At 39.8% G+C, this 23,981-nt stretch overlaps 1 protein-coding gene across 1 annotated transcript; it reads right to left on the reverse strand.

The window, feature by feature from the left end:
- Positions 1–1,713: 1,713 nt before the first annotated feature.
- On the reverse strand, positions 1,714–23,491 carry LOC111963966 (peptidyl-prolyl cis-trans isomerase FKBP5). Its single transcript, XM_023987580.2, has 11 exons — positions 23,264–23,491; positions 11,485–11,617; positions 10,315–10,459; positions 9,918–10,060; positions 9,522–9,636; positions 8,464–8,620; positions 6,645–6,735; positions 6,311–6,394; positions 5,572–5,757; positions 4,972–5,211; positions 1,714–4,242 (listed from the first exon to the last, which is right to left on the reverse strand). Exons 2-11 carry the CDS (start codon positions 11,587–11,589, stop codon positions 4,129–4,131), a joined length of 1,380 nt encoding a protein of 459 aa, XP_023843348.1. The 5' UTR covers positions 11,590–11,617; positions 23,264–23,491; the 3' UTR covers positions 1,714–4,128.
- Between the last annotated feature and the right edge of the window lie 490 nt (positions 23,492–23,981).

Consider the following 23,981-nt stretch of genomic DNA (forward strand, 5'->3'; position numbering starts at 1 on the left):
ACCGACACATCATCCGAGAGCAACTTCTCCCAACCATCCAGGAACAGTTTGGTGATGAGAAATGCCTTTTTCAGCATGATGGAGCACCTTGCCATGAGGCAAAAGTGATAACTAAGTGGCTCGGGGAACAAAACATCGATATTTTGGGTCCATGCCTAGGAAACTCCCCAGACCTTAATCCCATTGAGAACTTGTTGTCAATCCTCAAGAGGCGGGTGGACAAACAAAACCCACAAATTCTGACAAACTCCAAACATTGATTATGCAAGAATGGGCTGCCATCAGTCAAGATGTGGCCCAGAAGTTAATTGACAGCATGCCAGGGCGGATTGCAGAGGTCTTGAAAAAGAATATATTGACTCTTTGCATCAACTTCATGTAATTGTCAATAAAAGCCTTTGACACTTATGAAATGCTTATAATTATACTTCAGTATTCCATAGTAACATCTGACAAAAATAACTAAAGACACTGAAGCAGCAAACTTTAGAAATGTATATTTGTGTCATTCTCAAAACTTTTGGCCACGACTGTACAGCGTTTACAGTGTATATCTCCACGAAAGCGAGAACATTGCCTATAAATCTCAATCACACTATAAAGATGAATTTCTGCGATGCAGATTGAAAAGAGCCCTAGGTCGTTTAGGGTTTCAGGGGAAGTTCAGGGGAAGTTGAATGTTAATTTCTGAATTCAAACAACATATCTCTCAGAATCTCCATTGAGAATGCCTTTTAGTCCTGGGTTAGGCTTAATCTGTGTCTGGGAAACTGGCCCATTATTTCCTACCTTTTTAATACTGATTTGAAATTTCAAAGAGTAGCCAATCCAGGGAGAGACTGACAAGGTATAATGCCAAAGTCATCTTAACATAAACAAGAGTTTGAAAGGGACCCTTGTCGCCCTGTTATGGTATTGCATTACAGTAAATAAAGAAGAACAGAACAACACTGACATTGTGTGCTCCTTGCAAACTCCTTGCTCCCTGAAAATTGTCAAAGACTCCAGCCAACCTTGTCATAGACTGTTCTCTCTGGTACCACACGGCAAGCGGTAACGGAGCGCCAAGTCTAGGTCCAAGAGGCTTCTAAACAGCTTCTACCCCAAGCCATAAGACTCCTGAACATCTAGTCAAATGGCTACCCAGACTATTCACATTCACATCACATTAACTTTACCTATACGTACATACTACCTCAACTAACTGGTGCCCCCACACATTGACTCAGTACCGACACCCCCCCTATTGTTATTTTTTACTGCTCCTTTTGAATTACTTGTTACTTTTATCTCTTAGTCTTATCCGTATTCTTTTTAAATGCACTGTCGGTTAGGGGCTCGTAAGTAAGCATTTCACTGTAAGGTCTACTACACCTGTTGTATTTGGTACATGTGACTAATAAAATTTGATTTGAATTCAAATATGAGGAAGCTTGACAAGTTTGTCGTTATGTGTAAGGTAAGAAAGAACGCCTATTAAAAGTGTGCCAGTTATCAGGTCGTACAACATGCCTACAGTATGTGGAGGCATGTTGTTCACTTGTATATACAGACGCCAGGACCAATAAGATATTTTACATTACCTCCACCGGAGAATTTATGGGTTCTGCAGTAAAAAATAATACACGAGTTACAACAGGAAAAATATGACTTGTAGTGAATATATAATACAACTAAGCCTACAACAGCAACACACTATCTCATCAACTGAAATGGTGTCTGACTTCGCTTTTATTTCCATAGATACACTTTGTGTCCTACCTACAGTACGTCCCCCTTGTTTGACACCTCAAGTAATATAGGTTTTTGTTCCACAAAAACATATTGCTAAAGAGCAACACTAGACTCATGATACTACCTAACAGACACAACATTTGGTTTAAAACTGAGTAAAAAAAATACAATTTCAAGTTCTCTTGACAGGCAATTGATATTGGGGCTTTTTGACTGGGGTTTTCTTTGTTCCTTTTCAAGTTATGTTATCTTCAAATATTTACACACAGAAGGACATCATCTTGATCCTCTGACTGAACACCATGGAGATCCAGTCACTCGTTTCACTAATGTTCCGTGGTAGACAAAGAACACTTATCACTAACAGTACAGTTGGGGTAGGGGGCAGGTCAATGCAAACTAAAAGTGTAATCTCTAATGCCTGAATTTGCAAATATACCAGAGATAGATTGAATACTTAATCATTGGATGATACACAGTTTCAATAGCATCTGTGTCATGTTAATAACACTTACAGCAGGCTTCTCTGTACAGTATGTGATATATAGTATTATTACACTCTAAGACTCCGTTACGCTCAGTGTAGTCCAATAACATTCATAGTTGGCTCCCCTAGAAAACAGTACAAATTGAAGGAAAGTCATTTGTATCCAAAGCATTGGTGAACAAATATTATGGATATCATTAGCATAGAAACTCTTGATAAGGTTTTTATGCTCTGATATCTAATCCTGGCAACACTACACATAACTCCTTACCCTGTGGCATTAATGTAGGTATAGGTAACTACCCTCCAATTACAAAAAAACATTTTTTTAACTAGGCAAGTCAGTTAAGAACAAATTCTTATTTTACAATGACAGCCTACCTGTCACAAAACCCTCCCCTAAACCGGACGACGCTGGGCCAATTGTGGGCCACCCTATGGGACTCCCGATCATGGCCGGCTGTGATACAGCCCAGGATCGAACCAGGGTGTGTAGTGATGCCTCTGTCACTGAAATGCAGTGCCTTAGACCACTGCACCACTCGTGAGCCTTCAAAAACAGTGTTGGGTACAGACAGACATTTTTTTTTTTTTTATAAAAAAGCATACGCACAAGGATTCAATGGTTTCTTTTTATAGTGAGAGTTTAAGCCTGCCTTTTCTTGTTTCACAATGATAATATCAGTAAGACACCCAAGGGCCTGATGTCCAACGAATGCAAAAGCAAATGTCCAAAAATATAAAGCCAGGATTTTATACAAGGCTTAAATCATTGAGTGTTACTTTTCCTAAAAAGACAACATCGGTGGTTTTACAATCTTTGCTGAAGATTGAAGTGAATCCTTGTCCATCATTTAACACCATTTTAGTAGAGGGAAATAAGTGTACTAAAAGGTCAGACAGTACAGTCACCCATTCCAGGACTGGGGAGGAAGAGAACTACACAACTAGAATCTATATGCCCTAATTATCATCAGTCACATAACCCAAATTCTAACAGCGTAGATGGAAAAAAGCATTTGTCCAGGAGAGAATGAAATGTTGAAGTCAGAGAGGACTGGACAGCAGCTTGGAAAGCTGAGACTTAAAGCTTCATTAATGGACTTTCTTTGATTTTGGACTTCCCGGACAGTCAAAGAGAGTAGCAAACACATAACAGTATGTAGCATCTGCAGCATGCAATGGTCCATGAGTCTGTACTTGTTAATTCTCTATGTTCAAGAGTAAAGAGTGGGAGGTTCTTCAGCCAAACTGTCTGTGCAAATATACTGTATGACTCATTTTCTAAACATAACTAGTCTTTTGGGACTGCGGGTGTCATGACAACTAGGTGACGATGATGCCAGCTGTTTTGTCCGCACCACTGTTCCACATGGTCAAGTTATATATATTTAGGATTCCAATTGTGAGTTTAAGCACAAGGTGTAAGGCAACCCAACCAATAGATCAAAGCAACCAAAATACAATGATACCTGTTGTTCATCTGTATGTGCAAAATGGGAAAATGCAATGCCAAGCAAAATTATATTATATTGTATTATCTTATGTGATTCATTTTGATTTGATTATCAACATAATGCAGTCTGTGGATCTGAGTTAAATTGAGGTGTGCATTTGGAGGAATTGCGCAACGCATGAGGTTGAGGACAAGACCTGGACAGGATTCCATGTTATAGACTGAAGGAAGGATTGCTGTTTGGCTTGGAGCCTTCCCCACTCACGCCCCCTGTCTGTCATGCTGGGTATAGCACACATGGTGGAGGGGTAGGTAGGGGATGATGAGATCAGGGTGAAGGGGTGTGATCCAGCCCCGCCCAGTTCCTGCCTCAGACCCCTGGTCTCTGTGTGGGTAGCGAGGGGAGACCTGCCCCCCTGGCTTTGCCCTCCTCCAGACCTCCTCTGGAGCATCAGGGACAGTCCTGGCCGTGGTCCTGACTCCTGCGTCGTCTCTTAATGGCCACTTGATGGTTCTCGTTCATCACTCCACTGTCCTCCCCCCTCCTCCTCTTCCCCTTCCCTGCCTGTTCGAGCACACAGATACAAAGGAGAGAGACTTGAGTAAAGAATGTTTATGGAAGTCATGTGTAGATTTCTTCCATTGTGCTAAAATAAATAACTTTTCCTACATTTTGTTTTGTAATATGAATTAGTATAATATAAATGTTTATGTTAATGAAGACACAACTTGATAATAGATTATGGAGTAAAATGGAAGCATCAATGAGTGGTCCTTTGTAGCTTATTTGCTAGAGCATGGTTCTTGCCACGCCAGGATAGTGGGTTTGATTCCCAGGACCACTCATACATAAAAAAATGATTATGCATGTGTCACTTGGATAAAAGTGTCTGCTAAATGGCATATATTATAATGAGAGAATTTGATAAAAAAAAGTTCAAATAAAGTTGCCACTCAATACTACCACTAGGTGTCAGCCTAGTACCAGTAAGTGTGAATCTCTAAACCATGAACGATGGACTACAATAGGTCAGCAGCACAGCAGAGATGATTGAAATAGATAAACGTGTGATATCACATGTATCCACTTACTCAAACAGAACAGTGAATCAGGTCAGATTGTACAACTGATTACACATCCAGATTACATCCCAAATGGCACCCTATTCCCTATATAGTGCACTACTTTTGACCAGGGCCTATAGGGCTCTGTTTAAAAGTAGTACACTACATAGGGAATAGGTTGCCATTTGGGATGGATCCCATCCAGACTGTGAAAGACGTTGATACAGACCTTGACGTCACGCTCAGCGAACTTCTGGAACATGTTGGCATAGATCTTCTTGTCCTTTTCGTGGTGTTCCCGGATATTGCGTTGACAGATGGATACTTGATCGCGTGCCGCCCGGTTGGAGGGGTTGACCTGCAGCACCAGTTTAAAGTCAGACATGGCCAGGCTGAACTCGTTACGGAAGAGACGAGCCTCCCCACGCCGGTACAGAGCCTTCTCATTCTTCTCATCCAGCTCTATCACCTGGAAGATACACACATAGATACTATATTGGTAACTATATTTGTAACATTAAGGTGTACCTACAAGGATTTATAAAGGGCTTTATAAGTTTATAAAGCTGTTTAAGTTCGTTTATAAAGCTGTTTAAAAAAAGTTACAGAATGGTTGAAAATGTGTGATTGTAATTTTAATGCTTGTCAAACAGATTAATACATGTATACAACCCCAGTGACCCAGAGCAAAAAGTCATAGACAAAAACAACTGTATGCTATTCCATGAACAGGTGTTAGCTGCATGCTCTATGTGGCTTCAGTATGGTATACGTGTATATGTTTGTGGGGTTTCTCATGCGTGGTGCCAGGTATGCGGTGAGAGTGTACCTTGTTGCAGTTCTCCACAACCAGTGCGTACTCTCTCAGCTTCAGGTAGCACATAGCCAGGTTGAGCTGGGCAGCCAGTAGGAAGTCCTGGAGCTTCTGCTGCTCCTCCTTGCCCACACCAAACTCCATCTCCAGCCACGACACAACGCGCTGGTACTGGACCACCGCCTGAAGGTAACGCCCCGCCTACAACCAGGGACAACACATGGGCTAAGTTTAGCAGGTCTCTCATACAAAATAGATTTTAGACAACATTTTCATAGTTCAAAAGCGATGTACAAAGTACAAAAAAAACTGTGAACCTAATTATAATCTCACAGTTGTGATTTTGAAGCTTTTCTTCAACAATGTGCGGTATGAGGTGTTGATTATTTAACTAGACTTTAGTAATCTGAGCAATATATAAAAAGTCACCTCTTCATAATGCACGTTGTTGAAGAAAATGTTCTAATTAAATCACTCTTCCAGGTTATAATGAGGTTTATGGTAATTTTGACACTGTACAATGCTTTTGCACTATGAAAATGTCGCTATTTGTCTAAATAAATCGTTAAATAAATGAAAAATTCTGAAAGAAAAAGAAAATGCAATTTTTCATGTCCTTGTGAACTTGTTTGCAGGGTTCAAGTTCTGCAAGTTCACAGGGTTTGGTTCAAGTTACTGAAATATTCATACACAGATGAATCCAATGGCCCTGAGATTTTTGTCTATTTTCTGAAAGAGAGGTGGCCCACTATACCTTGAAATATTGGGTCCCTTTCTGTTTGGCTGCAGCAGACAATTTCAGTTTCTCCTTCTGATCCAACTCCCAGGATTCTTTGGCCTTGAAAAGAGAACATATTGTTATGTTTCAGAGGAGGAGATTTGAGGATGACTTTCATTGATATGATGCCTGTTTCTTCCCATTATTTTCTCCAGGGTCACTCTGCCATCATGCAATATCTAACTGAGACCCTCATTGTCTAAACTCCACCAGCTCAAATAAAATCAATCTGTCGGTATCTTCCAGGGACACTAACAGGATACTTGAACACATTGTTGTTACCCTATCTAATCCAGCAAGTATAACTCACCTTCTCAAAGTTGTTTAGAGTCACTTCATACACCAGGTCTGAGTTTGGTCCAATCTTATAATGTGCTCTACCCTCTTTTCCAAAACCATACCTACAAAAAACAAGACAGAGAGTATTGTATGGCTGATTAGTCCTGACATACACCTGTTTCATGAAAGGCAAACATAAAGTCAAGATTTTTGTATAGTGATGCTTGTTTAAAGCAGCAATCAGCAGATGAAACAATAACAAAGCGTCCTCCCTAACCCTGTTTTGGTAAAAAGCTGAGTGATGGGGCTGGATAAATGTAACCACTCTCAAATCCATAGATATGGATTCAAGGTCTTACCATCCATGATATCAAAATTATAGTTTTAACCATGTTTTGAGGCAATGTTTGTTTACAAACATTGGAGTTCTCTTGGGGTACGACAGTTGAACTAAGCTCATGAGGTATTTATAAGTTATATTCTTCAAGAACCAACGGGTATATATCAATCATTTATAAGTCCAGAAATGTATGTAGAAACTGCAGATTGACCATTTAAAGTAACTTTTCCAAATTTCTATGAAATATTACCCATAATTAATTACAATATGAGTGAAATAGTTTTCCTTCCAAAAAAATATTCCCTATGTTGCAATGGTGTTGGCATATACTGGTCATTCAAAATAATTAATGTGAGTAGACCACTGATTGGTCTACTCACTAGCAGAAATGTTTCTGTTTGATATATAATTTGAGGTGAGGTTTTGGATGTCTTTTTTTAATATATTTTTTTATCTGGCCGAAAAATACGAGTATAGGATGAGTCAACAACATTATTTGGGTATGAGCGTATCTACTTTGTGTTGCAACAGGGACACTTCAGCAATAGGTAGTGATGTAAGTTTGATACCGGAGTTTCGAGGTATGTGTCGAAATCGCTAACGCCTCGATCGCACCATCTGGATGTATGCAACAAAAGTTCAACATTCACCTTCTGCTACCATTTCTGTGAAGCCGTTAACGTATATAGTTTGACACATACAGTACGTTCGATAAATCCAACATATGCACCACACAGAACGTATTTGTTGTTCAAATAATTGTATTTAGTTATATTTGTAATTATATTTAGTATAGTATAAGCTTCTGTCTTAAGCATCCCATTTTTTTTTATATATACTGTATTAAACTTGAAGGCAAAAAAGGGAAGCATGAATTCCAACTTTAGGCTACTGATGCCAAAAAGGTAAAACTGCGCCACAGAGTTTGATAAAACCAGTGGAGAACGAAAAAGTCTATCTGATAATCAGATAAGCTGCTATTTATTGTTGACCAGCAAATGTCACTAATGTGCATTGTGAACAAATAATGAAGCTACGAGTAATTAACCGTTTTTTGGAACAATTTGGTAAAAGTGCCGAAGCCTTCAGAAATCCTCGTTTTCCCATCACTAGCGATAAGGAGTAGAGTAGAGTCATCACTAGCGATAAGGAGTAGAGTAGAGTCATCACTAGCGATAAGGAGTAGAGTAGAGTAGGCATCACTAGCGATAAGGAGTAGAGTAGAGTCATCACTAGCGATAAGGAGTAGAGAGTAGAGTCATCACTAGCGATAAGGAGTAGAGTAGAGTCATCACTAGCGATAAGAGGTAGAGTAGAGTCATCACTAGCGATAAGGTAGAGTAGAGTCATCACTAGCGATAAGGAGTAAGAGTAGAGTCAATCACTAGCGATAGGAGTAAGTAGAGTCATCACTAGCGATAAGGAGTAGAGTAGAAGTCATCACTAGCGATAAGGAGTAGAGTAGAGTCATCACTAGCGATAGGGAGTAGAGTAGAGTAGAAGCTCTTACTTGGGTTTTAAGTAGAGCATGCAGCATTCTCCTTTCTGCATCTTCTCCATGGCCCTGTCTACACCCAGAGGAACGCCCATGTCCTCTGACTCGCCCACCACGAATTGCACATCCCTGGAGTCAAACAGACGCTCTTCACAGCGACCCTCCAGGTGTACTGTGGGATACAGGAGGAAATTGGAAAATAAGATACTTTTTTGAATGGTAAATATTAATATTATTATATTTTACTTAATGGGAATGGACTGTTCAGATAGAATAATATAGTTTAGATTGTTCAACATGTTTAGTTTGAGTGTTCAAAAAGTTTTTTTGTCTTGTTTGAGACTGTATAAAAATCTGTAAACATTTTGATCACAATCAATCTGATCACAGTCACTAGCTAGGTTTCCATCCAATTGGTGACATATTTTCATGAGAATATCCCCAAAATCTGCATGAATACAATATGCGCATTTTCCCATCAGATATGCGTTTCCTTCTAATTGACTTGTTGCGGATAAACGGTTGTCGGTGATGACGTAGTGCACATAAAAATAACTTTGGTGATTAAATTCCCATGCACTGAATAAAAAATACAAGTTAAATGGGTTTCCATCACATTTTCAACTCTGGTTTTGTCACCAAATAAATTGCGGTTATGTAGCGAATATGCCCACTCTGGTCTTGGTACGTGTGCTCTACCCAACAGCTGGCAGATATACAGTGTGGGTAGGCTAGCCTACATGATGACGTTATTATGGACAAAATAGCGAGATTCTTTTTATTTGTCAAACAGCAGCCAAACCTTGATCATCATGTCACCAGAATAAGACCCTCGATATTTTGTTTTGGGTAATTTGTTTTGTTGACATTTGGAAAGTTTTTTGCTGTTTCAATCAGGCCTGTCGTAAAAAAAAATATCCAACATGCACTTTACTCAAATAAAAAGGTTGGATGGAAACCTGGTTAATGTGAGACAAAGCCTTTGTACCAAAATCAATTAACATGTTGATCACCAAGATCACAGTCAATTAGATCACAGTGAATGTGATAGAGAGAGAGCATGTCCACCTTACCGTATACTGTTGATCCGTCGTTGGGGTTATTATAGCCCTCCCCTTTGACCTTTATCCTCCTTGTGATGCCGCCGTCGTCCGTCAGCACCTCGCCTTGGAAGCTCAGCAGCTCCACCTACAGGAAGTGAAGAAACACGTAAGGACAGAATAAAACGCCACGTCACATCCATGTGTTGCCATAGCAACACTGGCAGCAGTGGCACACTTTTACACAATGGTAACCGAAAGATTCCAGAATGATGAAAATGATGACAGAGACAGTGTTATGTGTTCTGTTCACAATGCCGAGAGAGAATCTAGGACAATGCACAGTCAGAATATAAAGGGGAAACTTGTTACGTGCAGAGGAAGGCCTATATACCATCATCCCCTTGGCAACCACTAAGCTTTACCTACCTCAAACTGTAACATGGCGTTGGGAGGTATTTTGGGCGGGCATCCAGCTGACCCATAGGCATATGCTGGTTTACAGAGGAGCATGCACACCTCTCCTCTCTGCATAGAGGACACACCGATATCCAAGCCCTTAATCACCTGACCTGTGGAGGGAACAAAATTAGAGACATGACAAACAGATGTAGGCTACATATGCAGTGACATATGGGCGATACAGAGTTAGATTAGTTCTTTCTTCCATACATACAGATGTCAAAAATGTAAGTATAATATAGAAGCTATATGTACAATATGTACATCTGTATGTCCTGACAACAGTTCTTCTTCAGCTGAAAAGGTATCTGAGATGTTTAGAAACGAGTACCGCAGTAAGAGGCAGTCTCAGACTTGGACATACCCTTTCCCAGACTGAAGGTGAAGGGTTTTTTGCGTTCCATACTGGAGTCAAACTTCTTCCCATTGATTAGTTTGCCAGTGTAGTGTACTGCTACCTTGTCCCCAATCATGGGTCTGTCCCCATCCTCTCCCTGGTTTTTCACCACCTGTATAAAGAACAAATGTCAGCCCTGAGATAATCTCAACTCAGCATGCTAGTACTTGTTTCTCTAGCTAGACAGTGATGATGGTTTCTTCGTGTCACATATTTCTTTTTCATGTACCCCTATTATTATTTTTCATCCTAACAGTTAGGCATTTCTTGCAGTGCTCTGTTTTAGAGGTAACACCGAGGATGTGCTCAATACAAAGGAACACTCTTGATTCTGGTGGCAGAATTATGAAGGATGCGTTTCTCTGAAGTCTCTCTGATTACTGTGACAGGGAAGACTTTGTGTGTGTGCTTCATGTAATAAGTTGAGCTGCACTCCTGTATGGAGCTTGGTCTCATAGACTAGACGTAACATAGTAAAGGTACATCTGAAACACTCAAATGAGTAGGATATGTTACGTTTGGTATGGTTACAGGCAAAAAAACGAAAGGAGGTGGTTGGTTGGGGTGGATGAGAAGGTGGATGAGAAGGTGTATAACGGTGAACGTTTAGCAACCCAAAGGTTGCGTGTTGGAATCTCATCACGAACAACTTTAGCATTTTAGCTAATTAGCAACTTTTCAACTACTTGCTACTTTTTAGCTACTTTGCAACTACTTAGCAAGATAACTAACCCTTCCCCTAACCTTAATCTTTTAACCTAACTCTTAACCTTAACCCTAACCTTAATCCTAACCCTTAACCCTAACCCCTAGCCTAGCCATCTTAGCCAGCTAGATAATGTTAGCATTAGCCACCTAACCACCTAGCATTAGCTACAACAAATTGGAATTAGCAACATATCATACGTTTTTGAAAATTAATAACATATTGTATGTTTTGCAAATTCGTAACATATCATAAGAAATGGATAATGCACATCCACGAATTAATACATACCATATGAAATGTAACATATACTAAAGGGAGTGTCTCGGTTTACATACAGAATAATACAAAATGCTCTGAGACCAGGTTGCTGTATGTTAAGACAGAGTTTGTCCCTCACAGAGGAGGTTGGGAATGAGGTTGAAGCCTACCTTGAGAACTCCCTCGTCTTTGCTAGGAGTGACGTCGATGCCCTTGGCAGCAAAGACCACAGCAGGAGACTGGTCATCCATGGACTGGTCCTTATCTGTGGTCATATCTGCATCTGGGCATGCTACTCTAATCCTGCACAAAAGAGTCACACACACATTGTTTAAAACTGGGATGTGCACCAACGTAATAACAGACTCACAAAACCCCACCAACACACAAAGCCCCCCTTAAAAAAGGCCTTCCAGAACCACCTGAATGTCAATTAAACTGTAATCAATTATACGCATATGCTTTAAGTAGGTAAATGTGTTAGCTATGCTATATCTCTGACATTCTGTAAGTCAGGGAATTACGTTTCTAACCTCTCAACTCTGTTTCTTCTTCATTCTGATAAAATGCATGAGCTGACGCAGTGTATGTAGAGGTGCTGACTAACGGAGAGTAAACTCTGTGCCGTTACTTATTTTGAGACTTGCAGCACAGTACATTATTGGGAGACAGTTGAAGAGCCAAACAAGCTTTCTGATGATGAGCTACAGAAATAATATCCTCATATACCTCAATGGCCAACCTTCTCCCAGCCCACAGTATATTATGGTAACTCTGGGAATTTGCTACAGTCATACCATCATATTAATGTCAAGACTCCAGTAAACATGCTGGTTCATAGCAGTATACTACGCTCACATTCACTTTTGACAATGTCGAAGGTTTCAATTCAACCAAAACTGCAATGTGGTAACCTTTTTACGCAGTAGCTTGTTTTTTTTCCCCATGGTCAAATTTTTTCAAAATTGTTTCTTCTTCATTCTGAAAAAAACTGGACCGTGAAATATGAGATCTGTTGGAGCAACAGTGCCGCCACTCTTTGTGAGACATGCTGCACCATCGTTGTTGGGTAACTGTTGAAGAGCTTTCTGGTGATGAGCACATTATAATATTATCCTGATGTCTTTCTATAGCAGCCTTTATCTCGCAAACCACAGTATATAATTTAAGCACATTTGAATTCATACCATAATACTAGTGTTGTGTGTGCAGTGGATGTAGGTCTGACCTAACTAACTGTGATACAAACTTCTCACATTTAATGACTGAAAATGCCACACACGATGTGTCACAAACACGATGGCTTTTTGCTCTAGGACGGCCACAGGCCTCACAAGACTCTTCTGAAGGTCCACGGTACCAGTTTAAAAAATGTATGAAAGTATACAGTACCAGTCAAAAGTTTGGACACACCTACTCATTCAAGGGTTTTTCTTTATTGTTACTATTTTCTACATTGTAAAACTATGAAATAACACATATGGAATCACGTAGTAACCAAAAAAGTGTTAAACAAATTAAAATATATCTTATATTTACGATTCTTCAAAGTAGCCACCCTTTGCCTTGATGACAGCTTTGCACACTCTTGGCATTCTTCTTGGCATTCTCTCAACCCCCATCCTCCCCGTTCCAGAACAAGAAGTGTATGCGCACAAATGGCAGTAGTTTGTAAATAAAGTCACCTGGATCTGTTCAAGTTATGTACCTCCTCTGAAAGCAATGTCCAAGTTACAAATGACAACAAATATTTAATGAATGGGTGACAATTTGCATGACAACCAACTAAGAATTTGTTGAAAAGCCAGTAGCAATCTTAATGAATATTCTGTTACCACCACCTGTTGCATCTTTTCACAAGTTAAGATAAGATAAAAATGTACTTTATCCCGTTCGGGCAATGAGCTTAGGGCCTGGTACCATGCCTTAGGACATGAGAAAATTGTCGTAGTCACAATCAGGGTTAAAGTCATCATCATTCATCAACTCCAGACTTGAGATCCGCCCGCCATGACGTTATGTGTCTGCTATCTAAAGAACGCTGAGGTATTAAAAGTGTGTTATAGAAATCTCAGGTCCTCCATATGCTGTGTTGCTTTCATATTTGCCATTTTAACCTTTACTGTGTCAATGTTGATTTTGGAATGTCTTTATCTGTTTTTAGCTTTAGCCTGGCTGTGAACTATGGACTAACTTTTAAGATATAACGTTGACGCTATTAAGCTTCAGTGTTTTCTGTGACGTTGGATATTATGCCCTATTGACCCATTTTAAATCAATTATAAATGTATGATTTATTTAATACAATTATCGAGTCATTGATTATTGAATAATCTGTATTGACATAGTATGACATTTTATAGGATAGACAACAATCTTATGTTGAATAAAATTGTCAAAATGTGAAAACTATGAAGGGATCTAATATCAGATGGTGTAGGCTATTTCAAATCAAGGCAGAAACATTTTCTTAAAAATGTCTTCAATTGAAGCGGACTGAGGAACACGATGAAACAAGCACAGTACTGTAGCACTTATTTCTGCACAGTTTGTAATGTCATCATTTCACCATACCTCAGAACACAGAACAAAAAATAAGAAAACATTATGCTAGCCCAACACCTATCTAAAATATCTAACAGCTAATTGAAGAACTTGCACCATGCTGTTAAACAAACGTGAAACAGATTTAAACCATCAACATAACCTTTATGCTTAGCTAATTCATTCATGAAACCTTTTTGCTGTTGACTTCTCTTGCTCAATGAATACAAATAGCCCATTGTAAGCTAACAAATCAAACATCCCAAGTGGACTTTGAGTCTTTCAATGTCATTACAGCATGCCATGACACCCACCATCTCAGATTGTTCTGAAATTGTTTCTGTAGTTAGAAACAGGTAAGCTTGGCATTCCTAAAACATTATTTTGTTGAAATTACATTTTATATCTGAGAAATTCAGCTAATTGATTGCACCCAAAGGTCCCATTTTAATTTATAGGATTCAGATAATATTCAATAAATATAGTACCTATCATCCGATTTGGACCAAACCTCTTCCTACCAATAAGTAAAGGCGTCCACATTCATCCCAGCCGAAACAGTTCGGAAGAGTTTGTGCATATATTATGATGACATTTTGTGACGCTTTTGTTCGTTTTGGACTTCGGTGAGGGTTTTTTGGGCAATTCGGGCACACAAAATTTTTTCAGGAGGCAAGCCAAAGTTCGGAGCCAAAGTCACGCCTCTTTGTCGGTGATTGGTGAACAGTAGCGATTCTTCAATAATGTCTTTGTTGTCAAATTCTTTAATTGAGAAATACTGCACCAAACATCTTAGATAAATGTAAAATTGCACGACTAAGATCTCCCTGGCAAAAACATCAAAATGAATGACAGATTTCTTGAGTTATCTTAGATTAATTCTGACTATTTTGAGGAAGTGTACTTCCTCTCAAAATGGACAAACAGTACTATTGCCGTTTTTCTCATTTCTCAAGCGAAGGTCTTTTAAGGGAGTATGCAAGCGCACTCGTTCGGTTCGGCTAGACGGGTACGGCTAGGCGCCAGCCGTACTGAAACATGCTGACGCCTTAAGACATAAGGAATCCCCAAAAATTGTAAAAAACCCGCCACTATTTCGCTGGTCTCTTTTGTTTGGCTCATGATGAAAATACATTTTGTGTGTCATCCTCACAAATCAAGCCAGTCCTCCATGAAAGCAAATAAGTCTGTCCTTCTTTTACGCTTAATCTTTATCCAGGAAACGGGGCCTTTGCCAGTGGTTTATTCCCTTCATAAAAGGTCTGTATTAGTTACTGTTAGACCATTCCTGGTGAACAAGCAAACCATTAGGCTACAGCAGTTATACTAGTTTCATTGTTATGGTCTCTAATGGTCTTCAGTGGTAAAAGTCCCAAACACACAATGTATACTGTTTTGCAATTGTAATGGTATTGGGTTGCATTGAGTTTAATGGTAAATGTCACTTTCACAATACATATAAATCTGTTTCCTGATAATTTTATTGAAAACATGATAGCCATGCAATTCATTATTTGATTAGGGTTGTCACAACATTTTAGTCCCTAGCCCATTACTACATCAAAGGTTTGGGCTTGTAGGAAACGTCTTCATATAAGAATTGCATAGGGATAGCCCTCTCAGAGAGCGGCCACTTGGTGGACTATTCAAGGAGAGTTGGGTTGAAGCTACTATAAGGACACACTGAATTGCTTTCATGGAGGACTGGCTTGAATTGTGAAGATGACCACACAATTAATTTTCATAATGAGCTAAATCTATTGGTTTTCTACCCAAAGTTGCGAAGGAAATTGTGAAATTGTGTGTAAACACAAGAGACCAGCAAAATGGATAAAAGAGTGTGGCTGTATAGCCAGAATAGTAGCATCTAGTGGTCAAAACCTGATACTTTCACACTATATTTATTGAATAGTATCTGAATATTATCTGTCCAACTTGGGTGCAATCAATTAGCTTAATTTCTCAGTTCAAATTATATTTCAACAAAATAATGTTTCAGGAATGCCAATTGTATCTGTTACTAACTGCATAAACGATTTCAGAACAATCTGAGATGGTGGGTGTCGAAGTCCTCTTTCTTGTGCTTTTTGAGGTGGAACAACCCCCTTTGTCATATAGGCTATAACAGTACATAATTGACTGACTATGAGTGGCCCTCCACAGACATCCACAGTGAAGTCACACACACAGCTGATACCAATTCTCTCCCTACACTTTCCCCTTGGCCCTAACCAATTATGTATATAAACCCTGGATTGCTGATGCAATGTATTGGCAAAAGAGAGTCTTTGAGGCCACTGGTTGGCCATTTTGGCACTCCCCAGAAGAAGTAGTCCTCCATAGGAATGAATGGAATTCTACAGTATTTAAATTCAATGCTTTAGGGACAAAATTACATGTTTTTAAGTGTAATTTGGACAGTAACATTAGTACTTTAAAAAAAATTATACTTTACAGTGGCAATCAGCAGTAATAACGATAACAAAACACTCTCCCCACCCCTGTTTTGGTAAAAATCTGCTGAGGGACGGGGCTGGAGAAATGTAACCACTCTCAAATTCATAGACAGAGCTATGGATGTAAGGTCTGATTATCCATGAAATTAAAATGATAGTTTTAACCATATTTTGAGGCTATATAGTGTATGTTTACATTTACTTTGCTTACATTGAAGTAAAATAATAATATTTTGGTTTCCCATGGGGTTTGACAGTTGAAAAAAGCTCATGGGGCATTTCTTAGCTATATTTTTCAAGAATCAATGAATTGCTAAGTTAAAAAAATGGATATAGTATAATGCCTTCCTTTACTTTTCCACATTTTGTTGTGTTAAAGCCTGAATTAAAATTTTATTTAATTGAGATTTTGTGTCACACAACACCCCATAATGAACATTTTTGAAATTAATAAAAAAGGAAAGGTTGTGTGTCGATTGGTGAGAGAGAAAATATCTATTTAATCAATTTTGAAATAAGGCTGTAAATCAACAAAATATGGAATAAGTCAAGGTGTATGTATACTTTCTGAAGGCACTGTAACTTCCTCTTTAAGGATTTAAAAAAAAAAAGATATATATATAGGGGCGCTCCCACACATTGGCTAACCAGGCTATCTGCATTGTGTCCCACCCGCCAACCCCTCTTTTACGCTACTGCTACTCTCTGTTCATCATATATGCATAGTCACTTTAACCATATCTACATGTACATACTACCTCAATCAGCCTGACTAACCAGTGTCTGTATGTAGCCTCGCTACTTTTATAGCCTCGCTACTGTATATAGCCTGTCGTTTTACTGTTGTTTTATTTCTTTACCTACCTATTGTTCACCTAATACCTTTTTTGCACTATTGGTTAGAGCCTGTAAGTAAGCATTTCACTGTAAGGTGTAAAGTGTTGTATTCGGCGCACGTGACAAATAAACTTTGATTTGATATATATATTGTATATTCATGCTTAATTTATATAATCTAATTCAAAGCATTTATGAAGGTGTATGTAATAGAATAAACGTGGCAAGTGTAGACGATAATAAATGTTTTTCTATAGCTTCCAAAATATTTTTTACAATGGTGGGTGAGTGCCAAGATGGAGGCACGGTGGCTTCAAAACAGCACCCCCTGTCAGTCATAGTGTATATATAAACCTTTGGCCCAAACCCTTCAATATTTGTAAATGTAGCAGCTGACACAGTTGATCTGTTGGCCCCCTAGATACCAAGTGACCTGCATCACTGCTGGTCTAGACAATCCATGCCAAACATGATAAACTAAATTAATTGGCTATTAATCATTACTATTATTAATTATTACTATGAATCATTGTGCTCCGTCTTCCCTCCTTACATCTCTTCCACCACTCTACCCCTTCATCGCCTCCCCTGATACATCTCTGCGTCTTTCTTTACCCCTCGCTCTCACATTTCACGTTTCATTCAGCTTCATCTCTTCCTCTTTCTGATGGAGAGTACCTAACTGTGTACTGGTGCTATTGTTCATAATGTACAGAAGTGCCTGTGGGTGCGCAAACACAAACACTCTATCTCTCTCATACACACACACATACTCTCTCACTCCATTTCTCTCATACAACCACATATACTCTCTCACTCCATCTCTCTCATACACCCACACATACTCTCTCACTCTATCTCTCTCATATACACACACATACTCTCACTCTCTCTCATACACACACATATTCACTCTCTCTCTCTCACACACACACACGCGCGCAAGCACGCACGCACGCATGCACACACACACACACACACACACACACACACACACACACACACACACACACACATCACACAAACAGATTTGATGCTTCATTTAGGTCTACAGTGCATTCAGAAAGTATTCAGACCCCTTCCCTTTTTCCACATTTTGTTACGTTACAGCCTTATTCTAAAATGTATTCAATAAAATAAAAATCCTCATCAATCTACACACAATACCCCACAATGACAAAGTAAAAACAGGTTTTTAGAAATATTTGCAAATGTATTACAATTTTAAACAGAAATGCCTTATTTACATAAGAATTTAGACCCTTTGCTATGAGATTCGAAATTGAGCTCAGGTGCATCCTGTTTCCATAGATCATCCTTGAGATGTTTATACAACTTGATTGGAGTCCACCTGTGGTAAATTCAATTTGTTGGCCATGATTTGGAAAGGCACACACCTGTCTATATAAGGTCCCACAGTTGACAGGGCATGGCAGAGCAAAAACCAAGCCATGAGGTCAAAGGAATTGTCTGTAGCGCTACAAGACAGGATTGTGTCGAGGCACAAATCTGGGGAAGGGTAGCAAAACATCTCTACAGCATTGAAGGTCCCCAAGAATGCAGTTCCTCCATCATTGTTAAATGGAAGAAGTTTGGAACCACCAAGACTCTTCCTAGAGCTGGCCACCAGGCCAAACTGAGAAATCTGGGGAGCAGGGCCTTGGTCAGGGAAGTAACCAAGAACTCGATGGTCACTCTGACAGAGCTCCAGAGTTCCTCTGTGGAGATGGGAGAACCTTCCAGAAGGACAACCATCTCTGCAGCACTCCACCAATCAGGCCTTTATGGTAGAGTGGCCAGATGGAAGCCACTCCTCAGTAAAGGCATATGACAGCCCTCTTGGTTGCCAAAAAGGCACCTAAAGGACTCTCAGACCATGAGAAACAAGATTCTCTGGTCTGATGAAACCATGATTGAAGTCTTTGGCCTGAATGCCAAGTGTCACATCTGGAGGAAACCTGACACCATCCCTACAGTGAAGCATGATGGTGGCAGCATCATCATGTTATGGGGATGTTTTTCAGCGGCATGGACTGAGAAACTAGTCAGGATTGAGAGAAAGATGAACAGAGAAAAGTACCGAGAGATCCTGCTCCACAGCGCTCAGGACCTCAGACTGGGGCGAAGGTTCACCTTCCAACAGGACAACAACCCTAAGCACACAGCCAAGACAACGCAGGAGTTGCTTCAGGACAAGTCTCTGAATTTCCTTGAGTGGCCCAGCCAGAGCCCGGACTTGAACCCGATCAAACATCTCTGGAGAGACCTGAAAATAACTGTGCAGCGGCACTTCCCATCCAACCTGACAGAGCTTGAGAGGATCTGCAGAGAAGAATGGGAGAAACTCCCCAAATAAAGGTGTGCCAAGCTTGTAGTGCCATACCCAAGAAGAAACTAGGATGTAGTCGCTGCCAAAGGTGCTTCAGCAAAGTACTGAGTAAAGGGTCTGAATACTTAAGTAAATGTGATATTTCCATTTTTTATTTGTAATAAATTTGCAAACATCATTATAGGGTATTGTGTGTAGATTGATGAGGGGGGAAAACAATTTAATCCATTTTAGAATAAGGATATAAAGTAACAAAATGTGGAAAAAGTCAAGCGGTTGGAATACTTTCCGAATGGACTGTATGTAAGAATCTCGCATTTGTTCTCACATACGTCAAAATTATATAAGTAGTGTGCAATCACTTGCCATTATTAACGGAAACAGCAATAACCATAGTAATAAAGCTTAAAATGATCATTATTTTCTGGGACTGGGGCACTTCTTAATATGGAATGGACATCACTTCTAAGAAAAGTTGGAACGGAACATCATGTTCTGGGAACTGTAACGTTATAGCTTTCATATTGACAGGGCCAAATGTATTAACACACACACACATACACACCAATAACATGTAAGAATAATGAGTTGATTTAATGATCTAGTCAAATAATTGTGAATTAAACCTAAAATATGAGTGTCTCTGTGCGGTGGAATGCATGTATGCCTATGTGTGCCAGTGTGTCGGTCTGTCGGACTCTGTCTCTGTCCACCTCTGTGTCTGTGTCTGCCTCTGTCCATCTCTGTGTCTGTGTCTGCCTCTGTCCATCTCTGTGTCTGTGTCTGCCTCTGTCCATCTCTGTCTGTGTTCATCTGCGCAGTAGTGTGTGTGCGTGTGTGTGCGTGTGTATGTGTGTGTCCATCTGGGGTGTGTGTGTGTCCGTCTATGTGTGTGTGTCTGCGCAGTGTGTTTGTAAGACTGTGTGTGTCTGCGCAGAGTGTGTGTGTGTGTGTATGTGTGTAGAGTGTGTGGGGGGGAACACGATGTTCCTTCTGTTCTGAGTTCCTGGCACAATCTGATGGTGTTCACCAATCTGAAACCTACTCAGTCAGAACACAGCATCTGCTTCGGATGGCAATACCCAAGTAGGCTCCCCTCAACACAAATAGAGACTAACGCACATTACATAATTTTTTAATTGGGGAAATGCTGGGACTGACGCAGAAAAAATATATATAATTTTTTACAATTATTGCTGAAATGTTCAATCTGACTTTGGAGGGGGGAAAGTCAAAATTCTAAATATTAGAAGTACTCTGTAAAAAAATATATACTCTAATAACTGAATGTGTAACGTTACTGTTAGTGATTATGTACCACAGTATTTCATCCAATCACCAGTCATTCAGAATGCTTGTGCATGTGTCTTTAACTTCATCTTTATGATGAAGAAATGTAAACCATCTGGGTATAGAATTATCCATATAAGTTACAGCTGTGGTAGAGCCAGCAGCGTGCGTCTCTTAGTCAGAGGGACCGTGGAACTCAGAGACCCTGTGGAGAAATGCAGGGACGGAACATAACAAAGCCGAGAACATTCAGTCCTGAGAGCTCCAGCAGCACAGTCACTTCACAGATACACATTGTGCCTCAAAGCACTTTATCACAAGTCAATGCTTCACGCTAATCCACATATAAAGAGCAGCGGTAGACAAACTGGACACACTGTCTGGCTGTCCTGGGTGACAAAGACCGACGTGGTTACAGAGTGGGATACTGTCTGAAAGAACAGGACATTGTCTACAAGAACAGGACATTTTCTGTCATAGTGGATATTGTCTAACATAGGCTAAGTAGACATTGTCGGTCCTGGGGAGAGGGACACTGTCTGCCATGGTTCAAAGAAGGAGTTAAGTGAAAAATATTCATAAAATATTGGAGGACAAAGGAAGTTGACAAGAAAAAACATTTACTATTAAAACAAAATGAATTGGAAATATAGCCCTCATCAGGGTTTTCTATGAAAACCTTGGGTCTTTAGAAAGCCTTTCCTAACGGTTTTAGTTGAATTTCTCTGATTTAATAGGACACAATAAGAAGAGTGTTGGTTTTAATTATACGCACTTATTTTACAAGTCAACTTCCATTGTCGTCCAAGACTTGCTGAAATTTTCACATTTCCAATTTGATCCTTTTATTAAGCACCTTGGTTGGAAAGAAAGCCAGGTAGCAGCAGAATAGGCTTTCATCTAGAAGCAGGGAATGGAGTCTGATATGTAATGACATGGGCATTATATGACCCGAGGTAAGAGGTATCTGTGCTGCTAAGTCAATACTGTCTGGACTCGTTTCATTCAGGGCGATCGCTGGATGCCATTTCTTGGAAATGCTCTCTTTTTCTCTCTCAGACTCTCTCTCTCCAACACTCTCTCTCTGATTTATTTCCACAGGGTCACGTCGTCACATCTATCCGTACCATACCACTCTTGGCCCCTTAATCATAGAACGTCTAGGAGTAGAAGTGCTGATAAAGGATTAGTTTACCCATAATAATGAATACAATTAAATGGACAGGTTGGTGGCACCTAATCCTAGATCAGTACTCATACTCTGAGACTTTATGAATATGGGCCAAGTCCTCCCTCTGACTGCCAGCTTTACCACCATAAAATACTAAAGACATGTACCCAATGCCATGTACTCTACCACAGAACCAACCTACCTGCCCCCACAACATTGGCAGATAGATAGGAAGGCTGAAATGCAGTAAACCATTATGTGGCCAAGCAGACCTTGGGAGGAAACCTTGGTCTGATAATACTGAGGGTACTGTATGTCCACGTAAACCCCCACACATAACAAGCCTTGAACACGTGCTGCAATAAATGCCTTGGTTGCCTTCCAACATGCAACCTGTAATTGTATACATGTATTGTGGCGCAAAGGAATTGACTGACACATGTATTTCTAACAGTGTTCTAGTTCATATCTCTTCTGCTCAGTCTTCCAGTTAATAACGAGACTGAAACAAGAAATGTATAAAAGCATGTTTGTTTTTTTCAAAGGAGAGTCACACCTATATGCTATGATTCACTCACTGCACCGCCAATGGTTCTGGAGATACACGTTGAATAAATGTAACATAAACGTTAATTGCAATTTCTTAATTACCTGTAATAAGAAGACATGGGGCTACGTTTTCATTTTAGGTCAATTTGATTTACCTTTAATGAAATTGAAAATATTAATTGAGAGTAAGACATTAGATACATTATTCACAGTGTGTGTGTGTGTGTGTGTGTGTGTGTGTGTGTGTGTGTGTGTGTGTGTGTGTGTTGTGTGTGTGTGGTGTGTGTGTGTGTGTGTGTTGTGTGTGTGTGTGTCTTTGTGTTCTACTGTTTGTGTATGTGTGTAAGAGAGAGTGCAAAAGAAAGAACCGAAAATTATAAAGAGTTATCCTTTATAATAGCATTTGATTAAAACCTTCAATGGATGTAAATTCAATCCACTCTCAATAAAAACATTGACAAGTGATAAGTAGAGGAATAGAAGTAAGCATGATATCCACATGTATCTGGAAAATAAGCCTAGAACACAACTTAATAGAGTTGAACACTGATTCTAAATAAGACAAATAGGCTGAATCATAAGTATATAAAATGAAAACTTGTATGAATTTTTTATCTATTTATTCTGAGGCACCTTCATGTCTAACCGGGTACAATTGGATACAATGTAACTCGATTCCTACTCGGTCATGCTGGTTAAAATATGCCCAATAAATCAAACCAATTACACTTTTTCGATAAAATAATAAGAAATAGGCTAAAGCTGTAACTTACCTATTTATAATTTTAATGTTCTCTTCTTCTGTTGCTCGTGTGCTATAACTTCAGCCGGTGTATTACTACACTGGCTCTGCAACGCACGTAAGCACGGTGATTTCAAACCCGCCCTCTCATAACCAACCAGGGTACTTAATGTTCTGTCGGCAGTTTTTTACAGTCGAAACCCCCCGGCACTAGTGACGATCAACACGAGAGTTTGAGCCACATGGAGAAGAGAATTGAAATGACACCGTGAAGAAGGTGGAGGGAACTGGGGGTTGAGGGGGGGGGGGCATTTAGTGTACAAATTAAGGGCAGGTCTTGGAAAGTGGCCACAAAGTAACACAATGTTCCGGCTGTACTGTAGCTGCGCTCTGGTGAGGACACAGTGTTCTAGTAGACACCCTGACCCTTTAACCAGTTCTGTGCTGAGCGCCGCCGCAGCTCGCGCAGCTCAGCGCAACTACCGGGAACAGTCTGTACAGCAGCAGTGTACTCATGGACTGTCCTCGATTACGAACGGAACATTTCACAGATTTCAGAATGGTTCCATGCTTTATTGGAGGACAGATAGGATAGGTGCGCCATCTGGATTGGAATAATTTCTCAAGCGGGCGACATACTGGCTGCCGAGGTTATTAATGGGATGTGGAAAGAAATGTCATTCAATTTGTTATGTAGGCTAAATTAAAACTCAGTGAGTTAGATTTTTCCCTTAGAATAATATTTACAT

This window comes from Salvelinus sp. IW2-2015, linkage group LG1, assembly GCF_002910315.2.
Source record: "Salvelinus sp. IW2-2015 linkage group LG1, ASM291031v2, whole genome shotgun sequence".
Classification (NCBI taxonomy): domain Eukaryota; kingdom Metazoa; phylum Chordata; class Actinopteri; order Salmoniformes; family Salmonidae; genus Salvelinus; species Salvelinus sp. IW2-2015.

Coding starts and splice junctions, on each gene's coding strand:
- LOC111963966 (XM_023987580.2), bottom strand. CDS start 11,589: ATGACCACAGATAAGGACCAGTCCATGGATGACCAGTCTCCTGCTGTG. Junction 6,395..6,644: donor CTCTAAACAACTTTGAGAAG/GTGAGTTATACT, acceptor TCTCTTTTCAAG/GCCAAAGAATCCTGGGAGTT. Junction 5,212..5,571: donor TTGTGGAGAACTGCAACAAG/GTACACTCTCAC, acceptor TGTATCTTCCAG/GTGATAGAGCTGGATGAGAA.